General features: G+C 56.6%; 3 protein-coding genes across 13 annotated transcripts; 1 reads left to right on the top strand and 2 right to left on the bottom strand.

The window, feature by feature from the left end:
• Positions 1-217: 217 nt before the first annotated feature.
• BIRC5 (baculoviral IAP repeat containing 5) lies at positions 218-9743 on the bottom strand. The gene is made up of 4 exons (XM_037158043.2): positions 9532-9743; positions 9301-9410; positions 3616-3733; positions 218-728 (listed from the first exon to the last, which is right to left on the bottom strand). The coding sequence occupies exons 1-4, from the start codon at positions 9640-9642 to the stop codon at positions 639-641; spliced, it is 429 nt and encodes a 142-aa protein (XP_037013938.2). The 5' UTR covers positions 9643-9743; the 3' UTR covers positions 218-638.
• A 2239-nt stretch (positions 9744-11982) lies between these two features.
• On the bottom strand, positions 11983-20013 carry AFMID (arylformamidase). Of its 11 annotated transcripts, XM_037157714.2 has the most exons (11): positions 19883-20002; positions 18220-18310; positions 16281-16385; positions 16151-16199; positions 15039-15124; positions 14873-14945; positions 14581-14678; positions 14214-14292; positions 13968-14109; positions 13669-13773; positions 11983-12755 (listed from the first exon to the last, which is right to left on the bottom strand). In XM_037157714.2, exons 1-11 carry the CDS (start codon positions 19940-19942, stop codon positions 12720-12722), a joined length of 924 nt encoding a protein of 307 aa, XP_037013609.2. In that variant the 5' UTR covers positions 19943-20002; the 3' UTR covers positions 11983-12719. The 11 variants fall into 11 exon arrangements, with proteins under 11 accessions (XP_037013609.2, XP_053515657.1, XP_053515675.1 ...); XM_053659682.1 differs by lacking the exons at positions 11983-12755; positions 18220-18310 and adding an exon at positions 12762-13555 and having other exon boundaries at positions 16281-16389; positions 19883-20013; XM_053659700.1 differs by lacking the exons at positions 11983-12755; positions 15039-15124; positions 16151-16199 and adding exons at positions 12762-13555; positions 19603-19701 and having other exon boundaries at positions 14920-14945; positions 19883-19984.
• Positions 20004-26642, top strand: TK1 (thymidine kinase 1). Its single transcript, XM_037157718.2, has 7 exons — positions 20004-20324; positions 20430-20461; positions 21307-21417; positions 23235-23328; positions 25288-25377; positions 25600-25719; positions 25811-26642. Exons 1-7 carry the CDS (start codon positions 20259-20261, stop codon positions 26015-26017), a joined length of 720 nt encoding a protein of 239 aa, XP_037013613.1. The 5' UTR covers positions 20004-20258; the 3' UTR covers positions 26018-26642.
• Positions 26643-27239: the final 597 nt, after the last annotated feature.

The raw sequence follows: 27239 nt of genomic DNA, 5'->3' as shown, positions 1-27239 counted from the left end.
CAGTCGTGGGCAGGGCCCCCCTGTACAGTCCAGAGGTAGCCTGGGCTCAGTGCCACCAGCTGTCCCTCGAGGCCCTGAAGACCACAAAGTGATGGAACAGGCAAGGAGAGCCCTTCCCGCGCGCGCATGGCAGAGGCCTGGCAGGCCAGGGTGCTGCGGGCCTGTGGAAGTGACATCCTACAGAGCACAGGGGACACAAGAAGCACACACAGTAATCTCAGATTATGCAAATGACACTTTAAATGGCACCTTAATTCTCTGTTCGTCCAGGAACAACGGACCTATGATTGCATTCACACCGGGTCTCCGACGCCACGGCCAGGCAATGGGAGGCCTGCCCCTTCCCCAGGGAGGACTCTGCCCACGTGACTGAGCTTCTCGCCTTCCACCCTGGCTGCATCCAGGACGGACGACGCAAAAACTCCGGAGGGAAAGGGATCAGTCACCAGACTCAGTGACACCAGAGGCAAAGACAGAAGTAGCCTGTGGCCCCACTTCCAAGAGAAAAAAAATACAGTTTAAATATTCTCATTTCAAAGTTGTGAGGTTCTCCTCGCCTAAGGCGCCGTGAGGGCAGGGCAGGGCCGAGCCGGGACGAGCCTGCGCAGGGCCCACAGTGGAGGAGGGTGGGCGGGGCCTCACTTCCGGGCCCCCAGCTGCTCAATGGCGCGGCGGACCTGCTTTGCAGTTTCTTCAAATTCTTTCTGCTTACTGGTGGCCTCCTTTGCCTGGAAATAAATAACAGACTCGTGAAATTGAAACAACAGCTTTCGAATCACAGGCTGGTTGATAAGACCAGGGAGACTGGGGCCCAGAACGGCTCGTGGCTGGGTCACCCAGCTAACCTGGCAGAACCTTGCCTTCCGGTCACCGTCACCCTGCTGGCGGTCACCGTCACCCTGCTGGCGTCCGAGCTGTGTCCCAGCTGTGTCCGAGCTCCCCCAGGAAGGGCCCAAGCCCCGCCCCACCCAGGGGAGGGGAGGCTGTCAACATTAGCTTTCTCCTGAGACACAAACCTCGGCCTCCAGCCTTCCCTAAATCCAGCCCCCAGGACCACTCCGCTGCGCCCAGGAGAGGGAGGGGAGGGCGGGCCAAGGGCGGTGGGCCAGCCAACCAGGGACCCTCCTGCCTCGGGTCCATCCTCCTCCATGCCTGTCACTCTGAAAACCAACAACTTTCTCAGGGTAAATGTTTCCTAAGAAGAAAAACCATAAAGGCTACCGTTGTAAAGGTTACTTTCAACACGTACTTTTTTGTTGTAAAGATGTCACACTGACAGGACTGCGAGACGGCAGCACCCGATGGATGGGGGAGGGGGCCTGGCAACACACCCACCGGCCGAGCCAAGGAGACCCCGCGCCTGCGGGGTGGGCCGTACCTGTTGCGCCGCCGCAATGCGGAGGGCAGCAGCTTCCTTTCGCACTTTTCCAAAAGAGGGGGTGGGGGTAAAAAGCCCAAGAAACTCGGTGTTGGGAACAAGAAAACCTGCCAGCGAACCCGTGCCAGCCGCCCACCCCCGCCGTGCTCTGATGGCGCTGCTCACCAAGCGGGACTCACACAGAGGGGGCCCCCACTGGCTCCCAGACGGAGTTTCCTCCCGGGGGTGGACCTAGGTTCACCGTGGTTCTAACTCACCCCACCTTTCCCCCCACCACAGACGCAGCGGTGCGGCTGCAGGAGTCGAGCCCCCGGCCGCCCTGGCACGCCCACCACAGCAGCCCTCACAGGTGGGTCTGGGGGCCTGAGAGGTGCACAGCGCCGTGACGAGTGCACGGTCCCATCTCCAGGGGCTGCCCTGTGGCTTCGTCTCGTAACAGAGCATCTGACCCACGGGAGTCTCGCACTGTGTGGCGCCCTTACATGGCTGACTTAACACACGGTTCCCAGTAGCAGTTCCTGCCCCCGTCACCCTACAGAAGAGACGGACTCGCTGGCCAGCCCACCTCAAGGAGCCAGGTCCCCAGACGGCCCCAGGGCTGAGTGTGATGCGGACAGGCCCCCGGTCACACCTGTCTCGACACCACTCTGACCCCAGCCTTCACCATCCAGTCACATGGGGACACCAGGGGACCTGCTCTGTATCAGTGACAAGTTATTCGCACTCACAACGGGCTGCCCTGTCCAGCAGAACTTTCCGCCCAGAGGAGCACCGCCTGGAGCAGCAGTGCGGCTGGAGCTCCGCTTCAGAGACCGTGACCGAGACCCCGTGGGCCGCGCTGCCGGCCGGCCCGGCACAAGGACCTCCCAATGGTGCGGCTGAGCGAGGGCCATGGACACAGAAAAAACCTTCCTGTTGCATAAGTTTCATAAACCAATTAGGTATGAATAGCTTAACCTTTCTACTCTTCTTTAAAATGTATAAATTTTTAAGTGATCTGGAAGGAAATATACCCTATAGAAGCCTATGCTGTTCGTTTGTAACTGAACAAATAAAAACTCATGCATTGTTTTAAGTATCCTGACTCAGGCTCCAGGGGGACAAAAACCAGTTGCTGAGTGACCGCTGGCCACGTGGCAGATGCAGACGGCACCCCGGTGGGCTTCCTCCCTGGCAGGCTGCCCGACTGCTTCCGCTGGACCACAGGGTCCCTGAGCACTCGGGCGCCGCTTGGGACTGTCCCAGCCAAGTGTCTCCCTGTTGGGCGCGACCACAGCATCTGCTTTGTCCTTCTCGGCCTCGCTGGCCACGCCCCCAGCGCCCTCTGTCCACTCTGCCCACTTTCTCCCAGCTGCTCCCCAACCCACATGGGGCGTTCCTCACTTAGAGCCGGGCAGCCGTCCCCGGCCATGCTGCTGGCCAATCCCCGGCCTGTTAACTGCACAGTCTTCGGGTCTTTATCTTTGTAAACAGTTGTGAGAAACAAAACCCAGAGACAACACTGTCTCACAGGGACCGCATGGCCTACGCACTCGGCCGCGGCAGCGGTCCAGGGCCTCCCCAGCCCCCCACCACGGCCCTCCTGTGAGCAGACAGCACTGCCCGAGCTGGGCCTGCGAGAGATGGAAACGACCGGGACACAGGACAGCCCGCGGAGCTGTGCTGCAAGGCTACCAAACGCCCCCACGGTCCTCTGCAGGGCTGCCAGGCGAGCGGAGAAGAGCAGAGGGCACCCAGTGAAGTCTCACCCTCGCACGCGTGAGTCACTTCTTACGGACCACCCACCGAAACGTGAGCAGCCCTCAATGATCACGCGTGGGCACCGGAAGTCAGGCTTTCCTGGCAACCCCTCCCCTCTGTGACCGCCGGCTCAGAGCTTCACTCTCCTGATCTCCCGGTTACCCTGGCTGCCCACCCCAGACTCCACGTCACCTGCAGAAGCCCCCTCAAGTTCCAGTGGGACCAGCGCCTTTTCCCCAGTGCACGCTCTGCCAGGTGCCCCTACCCCTCTGTTCCGCCCCCCATTACACAACACCCACTTCCCATCTGGACTGTGCCACCGGCAGAGGGCACCCCCACTGCAGACACCTTTGCTGAGGGCATGACCATGCCCTTGTGCGCCCGCACACCCGCAGCTGAGCATCGTCGGAAACCCGGGCATGTGAGGGGCTGGGAAGGTCAGGGTTAAAGACCCCAAGAGGGGTTGACTCTGGACTCTTACTGCAAATCATACGTACAATTTTGTTCTTGGCTCTTTCCTTGTCCAGTTTCAAGAACTCCCCGAGGGTTAATTCTTCACAAGCCTTCTTCAGAGACAGGAAGGCACAGCCAGGCGAGTGCTTTTCATGCTCCGCCCTGGAAAAGCCAGCACAGGACACATGGACGGGAGCACTGGTAAAGGGAGGGGGCAGCAGTGCGTCTCAGGGCCCCCGCCCGTCCCATCTCCCTCCCGGACACCCTGCCGGTGGCCAGAGCAAAGTGAGGCCCGAAGCGGATCGAACCAGTGCCGGGTGCCAGGCCACCTTCCCCTACGGCCGGTCCAAGCACCCCCTCTGTGGATGCCGCCCCCCAGTCCTTGTGCCGACGTTCACTGCCTGCAGCCCTTCAGCCGGGAGTGGGGAGAGTGCTCCACACTGCAGTCCAGAGCCGTCACAGTCAGGTCCCCCCTAAGACCCGCAAGGGACAGCTGGAAGCAGTCTCATTCCACTGGCCTTGTCACATAATCTGCTGGTTTGGATGAGGACAGCCCTCTGGCCCGCACCCTCGTTTCCTGCCTGGGGAATTAGCTCTGCGGAGCTCCCAGCACTGAACCGGCACAGCGCCAGGATGGACACACCGCGACACGAGGTCCGTGGCGACGGCCAACAGGAATTAGAATCTGCGAGTAAGGGGACTTCCACCAAGATGGAGGTGTAGGTGGGAATACCTTGCGTCCTCGCTCAACCAAATCTAAAAACAACAAAGTTTTAACAACAAACACAACCAAACCACGCAGAAAATCGAATACGGAGTCCGGAAACAATGGACCACTCAGCTAAACCGGTGTGAGAGCGGAGCCAGTCGGGCAAAAAAGATCCGGGCGGTGCACAAGCAGCCCTGGCACGGATGCCAGGTGAGATGCCAGGTGCGAGCTAGCTACGGGCAGAACCCAGGGAAGAGGCGCTGCTAGCTGTCTGCAGTAGGTCGCGCATTTGCACGCAGATAAACCTGTGAAGAGGCGAGCGTTGAGACAGATCTCGCAGGCCCCAGCGACTGGCGCAGGGCGGCAGACTCGCACATTTTTGCTCAGATAAACGGGCCGGGGGGGGGCGAGCGGTGAGGCGGACTGGGCGAGCGGAGAGGACCGCCATTGCTCCCTCTCTGACCCCGCCCCCACATACAGCATCACAAACCAGTGACCTGGGTGGCCACGCCCCGGTAAACACCAAGGTGTCTCTCTCCTCCTATATAACAGGCACGAACAGATCAAAACATGGCTCAAGAACAACTCAGAGCCCCAGAGCCGATAAATCTAAGCCATGTAGAAATAGCCAAACTTTCAGATGCACAGTTCAAAACACTGGTGATCAGGATCCTCACAGAACTGGTTGATTATAGCCACAAATTAGAGAAATATATGAAGGCTAAACTAATTGAAATGAATGGAAACGCACAGGAAACCAACAGTTATGGAAAGGAAACTGGGACTCAAATCAAAGGAGTGGACCAGAAAGAGGAAAAAAATGACCAAACAGAAAAGGATGAAGAAACAAGAACTCAAAAAATGAGGAGAGGCTTAGGAACCTCCAGGACATCTTTAAATGCTCCAACATCTGAATTATAGGGGTACCAGAAGGGGAAGAGAAACAGCCACGAGTGGAACACTTATTTGAACAAATAATAAAGGAGAGTTTCCCCAATCTGGCAAAGGAAATAGACTTCCAGGAAATCCAGGAAGCTCAGAGAGTCCCAAAGAAGTTGGACCCAAGAAGGAACACACCAAGGCACATCATAATTACATTAGCCAAGATTAAAATGAAAGAGAATTCTAGAAGCAGCAAGAGATAAGGGGACAGTCACCTACAAAGGAGTGCCCATCAGACTGTCAGCGGATTTCTCAAAAGAGACCTTACAGGCAAGAAGGGGCTGGAAAGAAGTATTCCAAGTCATGAAATCCAAAGACCTACAACCAAGATTGCTCTATCCAGCAAAGTTTTCATTTAGAATGGAAGGACAGATAAAGTGCTTCTCAGATAAGATCAAATTCAAGGAGTTCATCATCACCAAGCCCTTACTATATGAAATGTTAAAGGGACTTACCTAAGAAAAAGAAGATAAAAAAGGTGAACAGTGAAAGGACAGCAAACTCACAGTTATTAACAACCACACCTAAAACGAAAGAAAACTAAGAGGACAGCTAGATCAGGAGTGAACCATAGAAATAAAGATCATGTAGAGAGTTAGCAACAGGGGAGTGGGAGATGGAGAAGGGGGAGAAGGTATAGAGAATAAGCAGCATAGACAGTAAATAGAAAATAGACAGGGGGAGGGTAAGAACAGTAGGGGAAATACAGAATCTAAAGAACCTGAGACACGTGTTCATGAACTAAAGGGGGGAGAATGGTGGGGGAGGAGTGTGCAGGGTGGAGGGGAACAGAGGAGGGGAAATAGAACAAATGTAATGGCATAATCAATAAAAAAAGTTTTAAAAAAATCTGCAAGTAAGCCAACATTTAGGGACACCACCACCGGTACTCTCCCCGGGAGCCTTGGCACGCTCACCGCCAGGGCCAACACATGTCCTGCCCATGGCAAGAAACCACTCGGTTGAGTCTCTACAGAAAAACAAAAGTAAAGTTGTACACATGATCGGTTCTGATGGGGGAAAGGTGGTAAAAAAATGTGGCATCGCATGGCAGACGGACAGCCGCCACACTCTCCCTCAGTCCGTGCACACACAGAACTCCGGGCCTTACAGAGCAAAACCGGAAACGCCAGGGAGGCGGACCACTTCAACCATCGGGGGTCGCAGCTGATCTGAGAGATACAGACTCTTTTCTGAAACACTGGTGCCTATATCGGGTGCACAGGTTCAAAGTCATGACTTGCTGTGTGTCTGCATGTGACTAATGTCAAGCCATGATGTGTAAGCCATCCATTTGGTTATAACGTGTGACTTGTAGGGGGTGTGGTGTTCACCAGTGAACTGCATGAGATCCCACGAGGTTGGTGTTGCTGCAGCTGGTTTTTGTTTGGGGGTGTGTGTGTATGTGTGTGTGTGTGTCTACTTTGAAGTCAGTATTGTGGTTTTTTTTTTCCATTTGCCACTGAAAATGGCTGGAAAAATGTATCAAGTGGATGATCCAAGAGACGTGGAAGAACTTCAGCGAATGCTATTCCCGCCCAACAAGGGAATGAATGAGTCAGACACGAAAATGAAAGTGACTCAGAAGAAGACGACGAGGACGTGAAAGTTCGTCCAGGAGATTCGGACACCGAGCAAGACGTCGCCAGTGAAGAAAGTGAAGACGAATTAGACGTGAAGGAAGAGTATATTTTTGGATAAAGAATCAAAATGGAGGAAAGACCCAAGAAGGCAAATTAGAAAACAGCCACAGGATATTTTGTGTCAACTTACATTAGTTCAGCCAAATGCAAAAAAATGCCAAAAACTTGGAACTTCTTTATCATTAATAACATTTCAGATCTAATTTATTAGCATAAATAAATACATCGGTTCTGCCTCGGGCCGGTCTTCATGAGAACGATGCTCTACACAGACCAACCTGAACCGCAGGCCCCCGCAGGCCTTTCACATGGAGCTGCTTTACAGCGAGGCGGGTGGCTCAGCCGACCGGCAGGTGTTAGGGGCTACGGGTGGTGGGGGCTGAACTTGGACTTACCATATCTCTATGGAGACTTCCATGTATTCATAATTGTATCGGGTTTGATGCAAAGTTACCCACTTAGAACAAACACCAGAAAACGGCCAAATAAGCGGCTATGAGAGACAGTTTTCAGCATTTGTAGAAAACTGTAAATCATGTCACTCTGGGGGGCAGAAGGTACCAGTGGACCCAATGTTACCTGGGTTTCAAGGCAGATGTGGGTTTAGAAAACATATCCCATCTATGGCATAAAAATTATTGCTATGGAAGACTCAAAAGTATTTTACACAGGAGATCTGGAAGTCTACGCCGGCAAGCAGCCCGGGCCCTCACTGGACCGGAAACGAGCCAGCGGATGCACGAGCAGACCCGTGTGCTCGTTGGAATGTGTCAGGACGTAACAGAACGACAGGTACCTGGTTCACTGATGTGAACCTCATCTCTGACTCGAAAAAGAAGCGACTTTCTCACATAGGCACTGCTTGTACGAAGAAACCCCAACAATGCCCTGAACTGGTGTCTTCTAAAAATAGGCTTTGGCCCTGGCTGGTGTAGCTCAGTGGGTTGAGCGTTGGCCTGCGAACCATAATGGCGGTTCGATTCCCAGTCAGGGCACATGCCTGGGTTGCAGGCCAGTTCCCAGCGGGGGATTCACGAGAGGCAACCACATTGATATTTCTCTCCTTCTCTCCTTCCCTTCCCCTCTAAAGATAAATAAATAAAGTCTTTTAAAAAAATAAAAACAGGCTTTGGTGCATACTGCACCCTTGTATCTCATACATCCCAAAAGGGAAAAAACGTAATTAACGGCATTTTGATGACTCTGGAAATTTAGATTCGCGAAAGCCTGACAAAATAGAATATCACAACCCAGCCAAGTCAGGAGCTGACACTGCGGACCAGACGACAGGGACGTAGGAGGCGGCCAGGAGCACCAGGAGGTGGCCCGGGGTTGTCTCCCACACGGTTCCAAACGCGGCAGAAATAAACGCTCAGGCTACGCACATGCTGAGCAGCAACGTCAAAACAGGGCGCAGAATAGTTACCGGTGACCCCATAATGCAGTTAGTGTCAGAACGCAAAAAAGTGTTAGGAAATCTCTACAAGTATATACAAGGCTTCACACCCAAAGTCCATCGATTTCAAACTCAAATGGAAGGAAATTCTAACCATGGCATAGATACGGCTCCCTCAACAGGCAGGAAGAGAAAAGGAGGTGTTCAGTACTGTGCATCCAAAACGAGTCGCTTATCAAAATATTTTTGCAGCCCTGGCTGGTGTGGCTCAGCCCTGGCCTGAGAACCAACCAGAGGGTGGTGGGTTCAATTCCCAGCCAGGGCACATGCCTGGGGTGCAGGCCGGGTCCCCAGTAGGGGGCGTGCAAGAGGCAACTGATTGTTTCACACAAGATTTCTATTATACAAAGAAATATTTTCATATTTCTTTGTATAATAATTTCCAGACTATAAGTGAAAACCAAAAAATCAAGTATTTTATTACATAAATACAACAAATGCAAATTCGCAGTGTTTTAAATTTTTTTTCGCATTTCGGCATTAGTAATGGATGTATATTAGTAATGGATGTATTTTTCAGATGGATGCAGGTGCCCAACGCTGCAATTTTTTTTACCTCGACCTCTACAGGGTTAAAGAGTTTTTTTGTGGTTGTGAGTGATCAACAATGCTTCGGATTTAAAAACTGTGCAACAAGAAAGGCACCTACACGTCCCTAGGTCACAACACGATCCGCTCCCAGGTTCTGTCGACCCTGAAAGGCACCCAGTGCCTACAGGAATGAGCCCCTCTTCAACGTGCCCCCAAGGACATTTGGCCAAATCAGAGGACAAGGCTGAAACCATCACCCAGCCGCCAGCGCACAAGTGTTCGGACACTCGCAACAGCTGTTCAGGGCCCAAAATGAGGTCGGAAAACCGCTTCTCCTTCACTAAGGGTCTTCGAAATTCAAATCCTTTTCCCGAGCACAGCTCAAAACAGAAGCCCCGGATGCAGCCGGGCACTCAGGGGCCTAGCCAGGCTGGCTAGGGGTACTCACAAGGGGTCGTCGTCTGGCTCCCAGCCTTCCAGCTCCTTGAAGCACAAGAAACACTGGGCCAAGTCGGGCTCGTTCTCAGTGGGGCAATGGATGAAGCCGGCCGCAGCCATCTGCGAGGGAGAGCACGGCTCAGACTCGGGCGGGGCGCGGCCCCGGCTCGGGAGCCCACGGAAGAGCCGAGGCCTGGGTCGGAAGCTCTGGCGCGGGACCCGCGAGGCCCCTCGGTCTCACCTGTTCCGGGGTGCAGGCGCAGCCCTCCAAGAAGGGCCAGTTCTTGAACGTAGCGAGGCGGTGGTCCTTGAGGTAGGGCTTCCAGGCCTCCGGCAACGACGGGGCGCCCATCTCACCGCCACCACACCGGCGCCAGGTAGCTGCGCCGCGATTCAAATCCGGCGGTTGGCAGCGGCTGAAAAACAAGTCCCAAACGCGCCGCTTTTGACTGGGCGAGAGGGCCCCCGCGGCCTTCTGGGAACGGGGGTGGGCAGCGTGGAGTATGCTGGGAGTTGTAGTCCTCCTGCGTGGCGGCTTTTGCCTCCAGCGTACCTGTTGACCTCCATCTGGCTTTGCCGCTTCATGGACGCAGAGTGAAGAGTGATGGGGAGTGGAGCCAAGGGTGGGCGGGAGCCCCCGGAATGCCTGTCGAGTACCTATGTATTAAGCCCTTTCAGCCTGTAAACCCTCGTTGTTTTTGTGCGCGCCCAGGCCGGAATGCCCTGAGTCCAGCTCCCCCCTGCCCTCCCGCAGGGTGAGTTGGACCCGGTGCCAAAGCATGTCCATCTGGGAGGCGCATCTTTTGGGGAAAAGATGTCATGTGCATGAAAGCCACAGCGCAACCTCCGCCCTCGCACCAGGGAGCTGTTAACTGCTAACTTGTCTCTCTCTGTCTTCTCACTGGGGCTTTTAAAATATATATATTTTATTGATTATGCTATTATGCTTGCCCCATTCCCCCCTTCATTCCCCTCCACCCTGCACACCCCTCCCCCACCATTCCCCCCTTTAGTTTATGACCATGTGTCTCAAGTTCTTTAGATTCTATATTTCCCATACTATTCTTGCCCTTCCCCCTATCTGTTTTCTACCTACCATCTATGCTACTTATTTTCTGTACCTTCTCCCCCCTTCTCCTCCTCCCACTCCCCTGTTGCTAACCCTCCATGTGAGCTTCAGTTCTATGGTTCACTCCTGATCTTGCTGTCCTCTTAATTTGCTTTTGTTTTAGTTGCAGTTGTTAATAACTGTGAGTTTGCTGTTCTTTCACTGTTCATAATTTTTATCTTCATTTTCTTGGATAGTTCCCTTTAACATTTCACATAATAAGGGCTTGGTGATGATGAACTCCTTGAATTTGATCTTATCTGAGAAGCACTTTATCTGTCCTTCCATTCTAAATGAAAGCTTTGCTGGGCAGAGCAATTTGGTTGTAGGTCTTTGATCAGGATGCTCACAGAACAGGTTGATTTTAGTCACAAATTTGAGGAACATATGAAGGCTAAACTAATTGAAATGACGGGAAATGCACAGGAAACCAATAGTTATGGAAAGGAAACTGGGATTCAAATCAAGGGAGTGGACCAGAAAGAAGAAAAAAATGACCAAACAGAAAAGGATGAAGAAACAATTTTAAAAAATGAGGAGAGGCTTAGGAACCTTCAGGACATCTTTAAATGCTCCAACATCCGAATTATAGGGGTACCAGAAGGGGAAGAGGAGCAGCCACGAATGGAACACTTATTTGAACAAATAATAAAGGAGAATTTCCCCAATCTGGCAAAGGAAATAGACTTCCAGGAAATCCAGGAAGCTCAGAGAGTCCCAAAGAAGTTGGACCCAAGAAGGAACACACCAAGGCACATCATCATTATATTAGCCAAGATTAAAATGAAAGAGAATTCTAGAAGCAGCAAGAGCTAAGGGGACAGTCACCTACAAAGGAGTGCCCATCAGACTGTCAGCGGATGTCTCAAAAGAGACATTACAGGCAAGAAGGGGCTGGAAAGAAGTATTCCAAGTCACTAGGGCTTTTTGGAAGACCAGAAACGGACCCTTAGGTCTTTGTTTTTCCCTTTCCATCCGAGTTCCTCTGGAATTAGCTAGCTCTTCAGTCAATGGCTAGAGCTCCAGGCGGCAGCGTCCAGATATCTCCTCCATCGTGGGCATGTTGATGGGCCCTCGGGTTTTTGTTTCGTGCCATTGTAAATAGTACTGCGATAAGTACTTTGTATGAGTATCTTTGTGTTCTGGTACTTCTGCTTCCAGGGGCTAGATGGGTTTCTAGGCTAATGTGCATTTAAAATTTTAACACTTAGCACCGAATTATTCTCTGAGAAGCTGCGGTACGGCTCATTGCCACCGCCGTGCCTGTTCCCCTTTCCAGCACCTTTCAAATTTTTGCCAACATGTACTTTTTGTGCACTTGTCTACTGAGTTGTCCGTCCTTCTCTTATCAGTTGTGGTTCAGAGAAACGTGATATTAGCCTTCTAGCTGTTAGGTGTTACAACTTGCCACGTTACAGAGGAGAAAATCGAGGTCCGTGCGGCGTCAGAGCTGTTGCAAAACAACATTCAAATAAGTAAATTTAAAGATCTAATTGGCTTTATTAAATGATTCATGAATCTGACAGCATCATATCTCAGATATTCCCAGAAACAGATTTCCCATTTTGTTATACAACATGGGGAAACTTTTCTTTATAAGATTTTATTTATTTTTAGAGAGAGGAGAAGGGAGGAAGAAAGAGAAACGTCAATTGGCTGCCCCTCACACGCCCCCTACTGGGCACCTGGCCCACAACCCAGGCATGTGCCCCAACTGAGAACAGAACTGGAGGTCTTTTGGTTTGCATGCTGACACTCAATCCACCGAGCCACACTAGCCAGGGCAAAAAATGGAAAGCTTTTATAGAAAGTAGGGTCCACAACAAAATCTTTAGTGGGTAAAACATTCATTAGAGTTCAGGGTGAAGTGGCTTCTCATTGGCTGAGCTGCAGCACTTTCCATTGGTGGAGCTTGTTGCTGGACAAGAAGAAATCTTCCTCTTACCCATATAGTAGATACGTACGCCTTCCCGTTGGAGATGCAGGATTAGTCTTTCCCTGACTGGGGTCACTGACTGTGAGTGGTACAGTATGAGACCGTTCCCCGTTCCCTACAGGCCCTCCAGATTCCAATTTCAGTTGAGGTTCTGAGCATCACGCAGCATTGCCCTGGGCTGGACAGTCCCTGGAGCCACTCAATCCAGACCAGAGCACGGCTACGGAGACCTCTATTTCTGCTCAGAGCAGTGGGAAGAACAGGCTCTTGCGAGGGTGGGCGGGCAGATGGAGGCCGCCGGGGAGCAGGGATGCGCAGGCTGGAGGAGGGGTGCGGTCAGGCCCTTTGGAGAAGACTCGCAAGTCGGGCGCAAGCCGCCAGGGCTTCAGAGGCCGTCCTGGAAGATCGTTTTCAGAATAATCTGCAGTGGGGAGAAGACACGAGCCCCAGAACCGGAGAGCTCTTGTGAGGGTCTCTCGGAGGACTCTGATTAAACAACCTGCTTTACTGGCTGCAGAAACGCAACTCGGGAGTCTTTCCCCGCTCCGGTTGGAAAGGTGCTAATAAAGCTCCCAGCCTACGTGGACTGACCCCTGGTTGCTGCCCCACTAGGTTTGACCCGCAAGCCAAAAAAGCTTGGGGACCGGGGACCTGGCCCGCAACCCAGGCATGTGCCCTGACTGGGAATCTAACTGGGGACCTTTCAGTTTGCAGGCCAGTGCTCAACCCACTGCGCCACACCAGCCGGAGCCGATCTTCTTACTTCGTGATTTGAAAGGGCTCTTGTCGAAAGGATGCTCACTACGGAACTAAAGCTCGTCAGAGGTGGCAGCTGATTAAAAAGGGAAGCTAATCAAGTGCCCACTTGCCCAGAAAAAAATAAAAAAGTAGTAACTCTTCTTCTACCAGTTTTGGGGCACATGTTTTCCCCCCAATTTTTCCTTTGACTTTGAAAGGGATTTTCCGAATTAAAATAGTAATAAACACGTAGACACCGAATTCACCAACCCCTTCCCAGGTGGAGTTGGCTTTGCTTTTATGCTGAGACTCAAACAGGCTGACACCGTCTGGTACCGGCCTCTCCCCATCCACAGCCCCGTGAAGATCCCACTTGCCCACCCAGGACCAGCCTCTGCACATCACCTGGGGCTGTTCTGGAGGGAGGTGAAGTGTAGGAAGCAAGTGTGGCACTCGATTCCTTTCGTCGGGTCCCCCAACCTCCTGGACACCAAGAAACCCGGGGAAGTGGCTCTCCTGTGCTCCCCGCCTCTCCTTACAGGTGGAGCCGCCAGGAACCCATCCACTCCGGGGCCACGGTGAAGGGCCACGCCTACCTGGTTGAGCACATAGTCCGTCTGCGTTAGTTTCCAGACGATCTCAAAGTGATCCACGTCCTGAAGTTCTTCGAACGAGGCTTTCCACCCTCCTCGGCACAGTGTCTGGGGGGGGGAAGTGCAGAGGGGGAGGCATGAGGCGGCAGGAGAAGAGGGGTTCCCACCAGAGCCCGGCACATACCAGAGGCTCATGCAACATCTGCTGAGTGACTGACAGGGCCTCCGGGGTGACAGGCACACGAGGATGAGGAGACTGCATGACCCTCCGCCTTCGGCCCAAAGCAGGGTGCTCGGGGTACCTGATAGAACTCCCTGGACTGCCGGAGGAACTCGGGGCTGTCGTACTGGCCCACAATCACCAGCACTCGGCAGGCTGGATCTGCGGGCTGCCGGGGGGCCGCCTCCAGGAGCCGTTGTGGGCTGGTCCTCTGAGCATCCTCCCTGGTGCAGGGGTGGGGGTCAGGACAGAGAGAAGCCCATGTCGCACCCCAGCCCCTCCTCCCAGGCTGTGGGCCAGCAGCGGGGGTGGGAAGAAAGCGGCTCACAGGGTCAGGAGAAGAGGAGCGTTCTGAGAGGTGTGCACGAAGGGCTCCAGGTCGTAGATCCCACTCAGCAGGAAAAAGCCTGCGAAGGCAAAGCAGTCAGAGGGGCAGGTGGGGCCATCACACCACCCAGACCAGGTTTCATGCAGGCGCCAAGTGGGCAAGAGGCAGCCAGCCAGGGCTCCACAGCCAGGGGGACAAGACCAGAGCAGGAGGAAGAGAAGAAGCCAACAGGCCCTGCGCCCAGGACTCAGAGCCCCCGGGTCAAGCCAAGCCGGCCGTGGGGATTCCCAGCAGCTAGTGCTGAGGCCCGGCCGGTAGGGGAGGAGGAAGCTGCCCGGCCAGGCTGGGGTGCGGTCCCCATGGTGACCTTTGAAGTTGCACATGACTCCATGCTCGGTCCAGTCAACTAGGAGCATCATGGCGGCCAGGTGGGCCCCAGCTGAGTGTCCGCACAGGTAAATCCCCCTGGATGGGGCAGAGCAGTGACAGGTTTGCATCCAGTTTCCCCGAAGCCTCAGGCCAGTACCAAGGAGTCCCGCTTTGTCCTCCACTCCACAGGCCAGAAGGGCGGCCGGGCTGTATCGAAGGGGCTGGGCCCGGGCTCCCTTCCCCGCTCTCTCCACCATCGTCGGACAAGGAAACCCTGCCGCAACACCCACTCATTGCACGGGTACCGCTTCTGGACAAAGGCGACGCTCCGAGTTACCTGGTCCACCATCTGGGCCAGGGAGCCTGTCCGGAGAGCATGGGCTGGGTCAGGCTCTGTCAGGGGCTCACTCCCTCCAAAGCCCACCAGCCCCCCGAACCTGCAAGACCACCCATTACCTTTGGGGGCAATGTCATAAGCCACTATCACCACGGCCACTCCCTGAGCCGTCAGCGGGTTCACCATGAAAGCTGACTCGTCTTTACTGTCGAAAGAGACAAAGAGGTGACAAGCACAGGCAGCTCGGCCACCGAACTGCTCCTGTGTCCTGTCCTCCCAGAGTGCTGCCCCTCACCGCCCCTGCGGGGTGTGGAGAAGGGTGCAGACTCTGTCCTCGCCATCACGCGGGCAGTGGGACCTCGGGGACTTCATTTAACCCCTAAGCCTGGTCTTCTCATCTGGACAATTATGTTCTTTCGCTTAAGTGCTATTTTGCTTTTTTTTTTTAAAGATTTTATTTATTTATCTTTAGAGGGGAAGGGAAGGAGAGAGGGAGAGAAATATCAATGTGTGGTTGCTTCTCATGCACCCCCTGCCGGGAACTGGCCTGCAACCCAGGCATGTCCCCGACTGGGAATCGAACCGCGATCCTCTGGTTCAAAGGCCGGAGCTCAATCCACTGAGTCATGCCAGCCAGGGCTAAGTGCTGTTTTTGAGAACTGCCTCGAAGGGTGGCTCCCTGTGACTTTCCCTTTGATGACAGAGTGGACTGAACATGCTTCTCACCAGGTACAGTGGGTCAAACAGTGCTCGCCGAAAAGGCAGGTCCACACCCTGGCCCCCAGTGCCTCCGAATGTGACCTTACTGAAAATAGGGTCTTTGTAGATGTGACTAAGTATCTTGAGATGAGATCACCCCGAATTTAGGAGGGGCCCCAAACCCGATGACTGGTGACGTTGTAGGAGAAAAGGGAAGGAGATCGGAGACGTAGACACTTGAAGGCTGCATGGAGACGGGGGCTGGGCCGGAGTGCCGTGGCCACAGGCCACAGGAGACCAAGAGCCACCAGAAGCGGGAAGGAGCGGGGACAGGTCCTCCCCTGAGGCCTTTGGGGGGAGTGGGACCCCGACAACTTGAGCTCCGATTTCTGGCCCCAGAACTGCGAGCCCGCACCCCTCCCCCAGCCCCCGTGTGTGGTCATCTGCTGTAGCAGCTCCGGGAATAGGAGACTCGGCAGCCGGGGCAAGAGGAATCTCCCTCCACTTCCCCTTGTCCAGTTTCCAGACCCACCTGCCACTCTGCCAGTACCCTCCATGGAGGAACACGAGGAAAGGCAGGGCTAGAAGACAGGACGCAGGGCCGGGCTGAGGCAGGGCACTGGCTGGGCCCTGCCCGGGGACCGCCAGCCCCCGCTGCTCACCTTCAGACCCTGCCTCCGGGAAGTAGATGTCCAGTTTCTCCCCTTCGCCGTCTCCGTAGGGGACATTCAGCAGGTTCCTCCTGGTGGCCCGGGCCCTCTTGGTGGCTGTCTCGGGAAACCAGACAAGCCACTGTCAGAACAAGCTCAGGGAGCAGCAGTCTGTATTTTACGTAGAAACCTTCCTGCTGCAAGCGCCGTGGGGTTGACCAGTTGGCCGCGGCTGTCGTACCCAGGGCCCTATACTAGGTTGTGAAGCACTGCACACGCGTGTGGTTGCCAGGAGACCAGACTGGCCCACCCACATGGGACCCACACTCTCCGCTGACGTCTGACTGGAAGTGGGTGATCGGTTCCGGGAGGCACCCCTCGAAGCCGGCTTCGGCACATCCGTACGTATGTGCTTACGGGCGGCGCTGATGAGGGCTAAGGAACTCCACCAGGAGAGGCCTGCTGGTGGCACTCACCGATGCCCCCATAGACTCGCACAGCACCTGCCCCATTACCTGCCCTGGGTAATGCTCTGCCCGGGGGTGGAGGCCGGCAGCAGCAGAGTGGGCTTGGCCACGTTATCCAACCTCACGGGGCAGGGCCTGGACTAGGGGCCGTGGGAGAGGCAATCCCTTGGGGCACAACATCGGCGGGTGGCACCAGAAACCTCAGTAATGAAGATGGTAATGGCCTGAGTGTTGGTGCCTCCCCCAAGCCCTGTGTTGAAGCCCTGGAGGTGGCCTCTTTGGGAGCTGACTGGCGTTAGATGAGGGCCTGAGGGGGGCCCCGGGACGGGATAAGCGGCCTTAAAAGAGGAAGCAAGACCAGAACTCTGTGTCCACGCCGTGAGGACGTGGAGAAGGTGGCTGTCTGCCAGCCGGGGAAGAGAATGCTCGCCAGGGAACCACACTGGCTGGCACCTTGGCCTTGGGCTTCTCGCTGTCAGAACTGTGAGAAGCGGCTTCCTGTTGTGGCAGCCGCCCGGGGACAGCCTTCTGTACGGCAGCTCAGGCAGACCAATACAAAGATTAAGAGTATTTAAAAGCAATTTATGTTTTTAAATAAAAATGAAGGCCTCAAAGTTCACGATGAACAAAATCTCGGCATTGTAAACAGAGACAGGCCCCGCCCCTGCACATGTGCAGCTCTGCTCACCCCAGTGGCCCTAAAGCTGTCCCTCATCTATGAGATGGGCCTGCTGTGACAGCTGGAGCATCGAGAAAGGAAGGAGGTGGACCGTGACCTGAGAGCTGACCACAGGGCTCACGGGGGCAGTCCCTAAAGGGTCCCCGAAGGCAGCAGTGGCACGCTTGTCTTAGCTCCTGCTACTTCTGGGTGACTCCCCATCTCAACAGGATTCGCTCTTCTCCCTCCAGATGAGGAAGACACCCAGGTTTTCTACGAGCTCATGCGGGCGTCCCTGAACACAGACATTGACTGAGCAAACAGAGGCGTGTTTGGCACAGAGGCAAGCACGTGAGGCAACTTCAAAAGCCCGAGACGCAGCTCCACCCACACCAGTCTGGTCAGCGTGGGTGCTGGGATAAGCCCAAGCCTGTGCTTCGGGCTGGGCTATATGGTTAGACAGCCACGGCCCGCCAGGACCTCTGTTTGAGCTGCTCAAACAAAACAGGTCTGCCAACAGCGGACTGTCCCGACAGAGGGAGAGGCTGGCTGCTTCCTTCCTCGTGCTTCCCCCGGGAAGCCTGCCTCCCCAGCCCAGCGTGGGCACCTCGCCCAGCGTGAAAACAACACCACATCACTCTGGAAACACAGGGCAGAGATGGGGATTAACCTCGACACCTCACTAGCTCACAGGTCTCCAGCGCCTGGACTTTGGAACTGCCCTGGGAGCTGGGCTATGGGGCGGCTCCGCTCCCACCCCCACCCTTCTGAACCACTGCCACACTCCAAAGTCCACCCCGAGCAGCCGGGGACAGGTTCCCTGTACCCTCTTTCCCCATCTCCTGGTAGGTCTTCAGGGCTCCCTCTGCTCCCAGTCGGACAACCCATCGGCTGGGCGAGTACTGGTTCTCCAGCTCCTGCAGGACAGACACGGCCCCGTCAGGCCTTTGTTCTCCAAGCGGAGTGTGCCCCGCCTGCCACCTGCCCTGTGCACCTCTCGCCTTGAGATGCCTCCCTCCCTGATCTCTAGGGCTCTCACAGATGCCCTTGGCTTCCTGCAAGCCCTTCCAGTCTCCAGCCTGGGACCCCTCTCCACTCTCTCCCCACTAATTAATGAGGTGCTTCAGCCACAACATCGCAGATGCTCTCACATCCATGGGCTAGAGTGACAACACGCTTTTAACCAGCAAACAGCTTTAAAGCAAAGATGAGGCCCCCATAAATGTGTCCCCATTAACTCAGACCTCAGGAGGCCCAGGAGCTGGGTGGCCGCTGCGGACAAAGTGACGTGGAGCTGGTCCTCCCGAAGGGCACCAGTGTGACCGCAGGGGGACGCAGCACAAGGGGAGGCCCAGAGGTGGTAAGAAAGGAATTGGGGTCCGTTTGGGGGTGCCGACTGGCCAGACCGCTCAAACACAGAGGCAAGGCTGGGAAGCTGCGGCTGGAGAGCCAAAGGTCTTGAATATCCGGCTAAGGTGTTCAGCCGTAGTGCAGGAGGGAACTGGGATTTTGAGAAAGGGTACAGAGGCACAGGAGACCGAGAAATTTGAAGACAGCGTGGCCTCATGGAAAGGTCTCGGGCTCTGCAGTCTGCCAGGCTGAGTGCTACCCAAGCTCCATCACTGAGACCCCGGGCAGCCTTCAGCCTCGGGGTCTCAGTTCCTTCATATGGACACTGGGCACTGCAACAGCAGCCTCACAGGTGAAGAGACATAAGGCGTGCAAGCCAAGTAAAATTAACCCCTCAAATGTGCGTGACCTCCTCTTCCCATTGGACGGGGCTCTGGGTCTGTGCGGCCTGCCTGTGGGGTGTTCACAGCCATGCCCGGCGCTCTCTGTGACTGCCCTCATCATGTTCAGCGCTACGATTTATCCTAATGAACCTGCAATGGATTTCTGATAGTCCTCTGACACTGTGGGGACATGTGTGTCAGAGAGAGGCGCTGGGATTTCTTCCGGGTGGTATCCGTGACTTGCATCAGACTCTCAGACGCGTCCCTGGCAGAGGAACCACCGCCGCAAATGCAGGAAGACGAGTTAGGAACGTGTGATGGAAGGGCAGTAGCCCAGGCGCTCTCTGCGGGTTTTTTCTAACCCTCACGAGCACCCAGCAGTAAACGCCGGCCTCTGCAGCCAGCCAGGGGCGGCGCATCCCACCCACTCACTGCGCAAGCAAGGCCGAGGTCAAGGACTTTGCCCATTCCTGTACCTTATGGGATATTCACGGAGCCAGGGCTTCAATTTTCTCTACCCTTCAAGTCAGGCCCACAGGCTCACAAAGGTTTGCCTTTCCGCCCCGAGCGACACCCTGTAAAGTGACATCACGGGGTGACATCATGGCACTGGAGCTGTCAGTAGCGGGCCCAAAGTGGGCACTCAGCGGCGTCCACAAGAGTGGTCTAGAGGGCTTCTAAGTTTCCTCCCTGGGCCTTCCACCTAATAATCGCTGAGGTGCACTTGGCCCCAGACCCTCACTCCAAGCCTCCTACCTCCTCCGACATCTTCTTCCAGGGAGCATCGCTCTCGAGACCTTGCCCGGGCACATCCATCTCGGCGTCTGCAACGGCGTGGCCCCTCGTGAGCAGCAGGGTGGACGGGGGGCGGGGCGGGGCCTGGTGGACAGGGCGGGGCGGGCTAGGCTCCGGTCCCTGGAGCCCCGCCCCCGCCAGGCCTCCCGGAGCTCGGCAAGCATGTGCCGGGCTCCGCCCCGGACCGGGTCAGGTTGCGCGGGAAATCTCCTATTACTTCCACGGCGGCGCGCGATGATTGGCGCGCGCGGCCAATAAAGGCGAGCGCGCGGGATTCGCAGAATTTCCGCAGCGGCTGTCGCGGAAGCTCAGGTCAGGCAATCTCCCCGGAGGCACTATGAGCTGCCTCACGCTGCCCAACGTGCTGCCCGGCTCCCCCTGCAAGACCCGGGGGCAGATCCAGGTGCGGGGGCCGGGGCGGGGGCCTGGCAGGCGGGGGCGGAGTCGTGGCTGGTGACCCGGCATCCGCGCGCAGGGGGCCCCGAAGTGACCTCTCCTTCTCTCCTAGGTGATTCTCGGACCTATGTTCTCAGGAAAAAGGTAATGGCTTCACGGGGAGGGGGGTTGGCCCGGGACCACCTTCTCCTCCTCTCCCCCACCACCCCGGGACCTCGCCCTCCTGCCCTGGTCCCCCTGGCAGAGTTCCCCTCTAGCACAGCCCCCAACCCCGCCTGCCAGACCTCGCGCCCCTGCCCTGGAGCCTTCCCGCCCAGCATGCCGCTCCCCCATCTCCCCCAGACCTGATCCTGGAGGAGCCACCCCACCCCACCCCCACCCAGGTCGAATCCTCTGAACAGAGCTGGTCCCTCCTGAGCTGTTCCCAGAGCTGCTGGTCTCACACCCTACCTCAGAAAGGGGCGTCCAAGTCTTAAAGACTGCGTGCCCTGGGGTCCAGGCCGTGGACCACCTCCTCGTAGGGAGACCATCTCCTTAGGTCTGCTGGGACCTGGGTGGGGGGGGCTGTGTTTGGTACTGCCGGGCGATTCTCCAGTGGCCCAGGGTGGTCCCTTTGACCTGGAGGCAAAGTGCTTCTGTTGTGGCACAGAAAGGTTTGTGACGTCACTTCCGACTGTGAAGAACTCTGGAAGGAGATTATTTGGGAATGTAGTCTGGACTCTTCTCCTCTGCCCCGTCCCTTGAGAAGCTTACCCAGGGCCATTCCTGGCCACCAGGCCCCCCACCCCAGTGATGCAGGATGGGGGTTTAGGTCCCTTTCAGGTCTAGGAGGCCCTTGGGGTGGAGCCCTCTGGCCCTCACTGTCTTTCCCACGCCCTGCCCTTCAGTCTTCCTATCAGTGGGAGTCTGTAAGCCCCTAGCAGGTGGGTGGCTGAGTCTTGCTCGCCTGTCCATCACTGGGGGCCTTACCTACCCCCCTGCCTGTGCAGCACTGAGCTCATGAGACGCGTCCAGCGCTTCCAGATTGCGCAGTACAAGTGCCTGGTGATCAAATATGCCAAAGACACACGGTACAGCAATGCGTTCTCCACCCATGACAGGTCAGTGCCTGACCCTTCTGTCCCGTTCCCTCCCCAAAAGCCCGCCCCTGGAAACTGACGTGGCGCAGAAGGAGTTGGGAGAGGGCTTTCGTGGGAACAGTTAGTAAAGCGGATGCCCGGCACTGCGTGTTCAAATCAGGACTCTTTCCAGGTTGCTTGGCGAGGTGGCCTGGGACTCGGCCTTTCGGGGGTCTTCAGCCCAGTGCTTCTTAACCAGGGGCGATTTTGCAGCTGTTTCTATTTTTCCCAACTGGAGGAGGGGGTGCATGCCTCCAGCCTCTAGGGGGCAGAGGCCAGGGGTGCTGCTGAGCATCCTCCCTGCACAAGACGCCCCCACGACACAGAGCGGCCCACCGCTTTGTCCATGGCGCCTGCCTCGACCGGCAGCCTCCCTCTGGGATTCACTCAGTCACCTGTGGGGAGGTTGCACGCTGGTTTTGATTGGCCTGCTCGGTGTTTCTGACTTAACTTTTCAGCCGGCTGGTCCTCGCGGACCCGCTGTGGCTTGGTGGCCTGCGTGCACCGGTTTTACATTTATCTGCCTGCGCCCAGGGCAGGCATTGGTGTCTGCAACCTGGGTTTGGGGTTTAGCTTAGTTTCCCTCTGCCCACCCCCTGGGCAGCAGGCTGGGGCCTGGTGTTCTGCGCCTGAGTCACGCCCATCTTGCCCCTCCAGACATGTCCCCCTCAGAGCCCCCAGCAGCCCAGCCAAGCTGCAGGCATGTGGCGTTTGGAAGCCGCTGCAGCCGCTGCAGGTGGATGGTGGGTGGGCAGTGCTGGGAACTGGGACTGGAAAGTGTCCGGAATGAGACAGGCGATTCGGGCTGTGCTGCCTGACTCGGGCCCACCGCGCCTCCAGGTTTGCGTCCTGGTCCCTAAAATGTGACCGCCGCACAGGACCGGGGGCGCGTCTGGGGAGGACCAAACAAGCAGAGGAGACAGCGTTGCACTGATTGGAAGTCGAGTTTCTGGAGTTGGTCAGATCGGGGTTAAATCCGAACTGGCCGAGCATCACAGTCCTGCCTGTCTTGGGCTATGGGGGCGGTGACCGAGTGCTTGGCAGCCATGACAGAGCTCCCGGTCACTGCCCTTGCTGCAGACGGAACCGCCCGCTCCCTGCCCTCCCTCTGCTCTCCTGCATTTCGGGCAGGGGGTGAGGTTTAAAATGCACGGAATAGTAGGATGATGGCAAAGTAATAACTACGTTGTAGAGTGCTTTATTATTTTATAAATACAGCTGCAAACTACTGAGCCTTCAGGAAGCTACAAGCCCAGGAGAGGCAAAAATGGACACAAAATGACATTGTAGAAAAACACAGAAACTATGTAAAAAGACAGAGGACAAAGAACAGCATTCCTCTTCAAAAAGGCCCTGGCTTTCCGCGGGTGGGGGTGGGCGGGGGGTGCAGGGAGTCTTTTACTGCCCTGGAACTTTCCCACACACTGCCCTTCAAACTGCCCGGCCGGGCTGTTCCCCAGAACGCGAGGCAGCGGATGGTCCTGGCTCTCAGCCAGCTGGTCACGGGTCACAGAGAAATCTCCTCACGGGGCAGAGGAAATTCTTCTGGGTCGTTGCCCTGGCCTTGCTCCGCCTGGGCACGCGGGACTCGGTCAGCACCCAGAGGCCCTGGGCGCTTTGCCCTCATGGGTCCCTCCCTCCCTCCAAAGAAGGAAAAACAGTGCATTGCGTGAGCGCACTGACATGAGGATGAATGCAACGCAAGACTGAGTGAGGCTTCCCCGAGCTCCAGGCAGACACGACGGCCCACCTCGCCGCCTCCTGGGCCCCCTTTGCTCACTCTGGCTTTCTCCCCTCAGGTGCACCATGGAGGCGCTGCCCGCCTGCCAGCTCCGGGACACGACCCAGGAGGCCCTGGGGGTGGATGTCATAGGCATTGACGAAGGGCAGTTTGTAAGTGGGCTCGCCTGGGCCTCCATCTTGTGAACCCCCTGAGAGTCCCCTTTTGTCGGTCCGTTTTGTTCACTGAGTTAACAAAATAGTGGGCAGCCGAGGGAAAATGGTTGACCATTTCCCTGTTCTTTTGGAAAAGCGTGAGCACTCACTCCTTTAGGGGCTGAGGAGGTCACTGTCCCCTACTGGTTGCTGTCCCAGCAGGGCCCAGACCTGCCCTCAGAACAGCACGTGGGGGGGAGTGTAAGTTCTGCTTTGTGTTCACTGTGCCTTCCCTTTTTTATTTATTTATTTATTTTTAGAGAGGGGGAAGAGAAAGAGAAAGAGTGGGAGAGAAACATCAGTGTGTGGTTGCCTCTCATGTGTCCCCTACTGGGGACCTGGCCCACAACCCAGGCATGTGCTCTAACTGGGAATCAAACTGGTAACCCTTCGGTTCGCAGGCTGGTGCTCAACCCACTGAGCCACACCAGCCAGGACCACTATGCCTTCTAACTGAGCACGCACGGCGTGGCTTCCGGCGGGAGGAGGAAGCCGTGACCATGACAGTCTGCCTCTTAGTGTGTTCCTGAGCTCTGCTTTCCACTCCCGGGGGGTCTGGGAGGCCCCTTTTCTCTCCATGCTACTCGCCTGTGTAGCAGTTTCTCTTTTCACCAAGTCGACGCGCTTTTCCCCCCCCCGCAGCATCTCCTTCGCTCTGCCCATGGCCGTTGGCTCCTCCCTGCTCATTGGCTTCCAGCGTCTGTCTCTCCTGGGGAAGCGCCTTCCAGGGGCTCACACCCTTTCCCTGGGCTGGTGCCGCACCCAGTGGATGCGCTGACCCGGGCCTCCCGGTCATGCGCTGTTAACGTGTCTCCTCTGTTCATTCCCAGTTGGGTTTTGTCAGGCCTCTCGAGGGGTCTGCCACCATCTGCAGTGGAATGTTGTGCTGTCGCGTCCTTCGCCCGTCCTCGGTGGCCTCTGTGGCTTGTGCTAGCATGACAGCCGGGAGGTGGAGCCAGGGGGCCTTGGGCCACCACCTAGCTCTTGGTGACATGGTGGCAGAGGCGCAGACCTCCTCCAGCCCTCCGATCCCCCCGTGGGGTCTCCCCACTCAGACCTCGTTCGGGAAGGGGCTTGCCTCAGGTCCCAGGGTGCAGAGCTGGGGTGTGGTAGGTGGACCCCTCCTTTCTAGCCTGCACCCCGCACTTTGGCTGCTCTCATCTGCGGGGGAAGCCCCAGGTTTGCTAAATAGTTTGAAGTTCCACTTTAAATGTCACCTGGGTCAATGTGCTCAGGCTCCTGCAGCCAGTGCCCTGGCCTCGGCGACGCTGACCGCTCTGGGAGCCCCGATTCCTGCCGTGGGCGTGTCTGTGAGGGGGGCTGGCTCCCGGCCGTTCCCTGTGGCTGGTAGACGGCTGTCTTCTCCCTGTGTCTTCAAGTCAGCGTCCCTCTGTGTGCTTCCGTCCCAATTCCCTTCTCTTAAGCTTCTCTGTCTCCAGGGTCGCACTGAGCTAGTGAGGGTAAGGATTTTAACATCCATTTGTGGGGGAGGGAGGACCCAATTCAACCCATGACAATCTATAAAACTAAAGGCAGTAAATGCCAGTGACGTGACTGGTGGACATTTGGAGATGCAGCAGACACCTGGCTGGCTCCATCCTTACCTTTGCTGACTCAGGAACCCCTGGCGAGGCCCAGGGTTCACAGTTCCCTGGGAGGGGGAATTGGCATGGGAATGGGACACGCCTTCCAGTAGAATAACCTGCTTTCTGTGGGCATCAGTTTGAGAGCGGAGGGCCAAGGCCCCTCCTTGCCTCCCCAGACCCTGATGTGGAAAGGACCCAAGTCCCAACTTTCTGTCTCGGTGCAGAGGACGCCGCTGATCCAGGTGGCAGGGTCTCTTCCCCGTGGCTTCCAGAAGCTGCCCCCCTGGGTGGAGGCTCACTCTCTTCTCCTCCCCCCCCCCCCACTCTGCAGTTCCCTGACATTGTGGAGTTCAGCGAGACCATGGCCAACTTGGGGAAGACCGTGATTGTGGCTGCCCTGGATGGGACCTTCCAGAGGAAGGTGAGGCGGCAGGTCGTGGGCAGGGGCCTGGGCAGCCCAGGGGCCCTTCTCCTTCTGGGTGAGGCGTGTGCGCACTCCTTGGATGACCGGGGGCCCCTCCCCAGGGTTGCCCTCTGTGGCAGGGCTAACGTTCGGGTGGGGGGTGGGCAGTTTCCTGGCTTCAGTGCTTGCAAATCCAAAGGGCGAGGTGAGTGCCCGCCGCTGTCTGTCCCTCGCACACAGGCTTTCGGAGCCATCCTGAACCTGGTGCCGCTGGCCGAGAGCGTGGTAAAGCTGAACGCCGTGTGCATGGAGTGCTTCCACGAGGCTGCCTACACCAAGCGGCTGGGCCTCGAAAAGGAGGTAGCCGCCACCCGCCTTCTCCGAGGGGGGTGGGGGTGGCCCGCAGGTTCTGGGCCGGCTCAGTTCAGGCCCTCTTTGTCCCCTTGGCCAGGTCGAGGTGATTGGAGGAGCAGACAAATACCATGCCGTGTGCCGCCTCTGCTACTTCCAGAAGGCCTCGGATCAGCAGGCTGGGCTGAGCAACAAGGAGAACTGCCCTGGGCTGGGGAAGCCAGGGGAGGTCAAGCTCGGAGAGGTGGCTGGGACCAGGAAGCCGCTGGCCCCTCATCAGATCCTGCAGTACATCCCGGCCAACTGAGCCTGGGGCAGCCGGCGCCCCCTGGTGGACGCCTGTCCCCTGTCCCCCTTCCCCCCCAGCTACCTTTTCAAAGGAGGAAGTCCGGCCTGGGAGGCTTCACTGGCTGTGGGACTTCCTGAATGTGCAGGGCCCGACAGGCTGGTGCCCTGCAGTCCTGTCGCCCTGCTGGCCTGCTGGCTGGCCTCTCTCAGTTCCCTTCCCGACTGCCGGTCCACTCACGACCCACTCTGGGCTGGAACCGGCCCTGCACTGTGGCTCAGGTTCTGGCCTTGGCAGACACCACTCCTTCTCCTTTAGGGTGAGGGGCCGGCCACACGCTGTTGTGACATTGGTGCTACTCGCCTCCTCCCCCTTGTGGCTTTCACTGCTGAGTTTCTGTTCTCACTGGCAAGTCTGGCATCAGCAGCTCCAGCTCAGCGCTGAGTCCCCATCCACACAGGCTCCGTCCTTGGAAAATGGCTGGCCTCAGGTCTCCTTACTTCCCTCTGGGATGAAAGTCCTTCGTACTCTGGTGACCACTTTCTCCGGAATGCCAGCTTCCTCCCCATGGGCACTCAGGTCCTGCTGGGGCTCCGGACCCAGGCGTTTGTAAGAGAGTGTGAAATTAAACTCACATTAAAGTGGACTGGTTGGTGGGAGCCTGTTTCTCTCACCGCCTGGAATTTCCCCTGGGCGGGCCATAGACACTGGTGGATCTGCGGCTGATTTATTTCCAGATCTTTTCCCCAAGCCACGGCTCTCGGCCACACCCCTCCCCACAGACTTGCTTGGGATGTGCATACTAAGAGGGAACGTCGCTTGCTCTTCTGTCTGGGTGGGCTTCAGGGCAAAGTGGGCGCGTGGAGGAGCCTGGGGCCCAGACCAGGGGGAGGAGGAGGCCAAGCTCAGCACAGTCAGCTGGAGCTGCGGGGTCAGGTTTTGTTTGTGAAACAGACATGCCAGTTCGGGAGCCAAGAACACAGGCTCAGCTGTGCCACGGGAGGGGAGGCTCTTGGGGAGGCCAGAGCCCCAAGGGGCTGGGGGTGGGGTGGGCCCTGGACATGGGTCTTCAGAGGCCCAGGTTGCAAGAAGGTACGGCTGTTCACCAGAACCCTACTCATTTTTACTCAGGATTTTGAAACGGTCGGGGCCTGCTTTTGACAGTTGCTCAACGGGGAAGCCGGGAGCTGGTTCAGCGCCCTGGCCTGCCCTGCTGGCCTGCCCTGAAGGGGGCTGGGTGGCC

Source organism: Artibeus jamaicensis, unplaced genomic scaffold (genome assembly GCF_021234435.1).
Source record: "Artibeus jamaicensis isolate MK-2021 breed Jamaican fruit bat unplaced genomic scaffold, CSHL_Jam_final contig_2259, whole genome shotgun sequence".
NCBI lineage: Eukaryota > Metazoa > Chordata > Mammalia > Chiroptera > Phyllostomidae > Artibeus > Artibeus jamaicensis.
Note: the sequence above shows the minus strand (reverse complement) of the source record. Positions and strands in the feature narration are given on the sequence as shown.

Excerpts from the sequence above, each read along its gene's own strand:
- BIRC5 (XM_037158043.2), bottom strand. The coding sequence starts at position 9,642 with ATGGGCGCCCCGTCGTTGCCGGAGGCCTGGAAGCCCTACCTCAAGGAC. Across the intron at positions 9,411-9,531 it reads GCGCCTGCACCCCGGAACAG|ATGGCTGCGGCCGGCTTCAT; the intron begins GTGAGACCGAGG and ends TCTCCCTCGCAG. Across the intron at positions 3,734-9,300 it reads GAGCCAGACGACGACCCCTT|GGCGGAGCATGAAAAGCACT; the intron begins GTGAGTACCCCT and ends TGGCTTTTCCAG.
- AFMID (XM_053659682.1), bottom strand. The coding sequence starts at position 19,942 with ATGGATGTGCCCGGGCAAGGTCTCGAGAGCGATGCTCCCTGGAAGAAG. Across the intron at positions 14,946-15,038 it reads TTATGACATTGCCCCCAAAG|GCTCCCTGGCCCAGATGGTG; the intron begins GTAATGGGTGGT and ends CTCTCCGGACAG. Across the intron at positions 14,293-14,580 it reads AGTCATGTGCAACTTCAAAG|GCTTTTTCCTGCTGAGTGGG; the intron begins GTCACCATGGGG and ends TTGCCTTCGCAG.
- TK1 (XM_037157718.2), top strand. The coding sequence starts at position 20,259 with ATGAGCTGCCTCACGCTGCCCAACGTGCTGCCCGGCTCCCCCTGCAAG. Across the intron at positions 21,418-23,234 it reads GCGTTCTCCACCCATGACAG|GTGCACCATGGAGGCGCTGC; the intron begins GTCAGTGCCTGA and ends TTCTCCCCTCAG. Across the intron at positions 23,329-25,287 it reads GCATTGACGAAGGGCAGTTT|TTCCCTGACATTGTGGAGTT; the intron begins GTAAGTGGGCTC and ends CCCACTCTGCAG.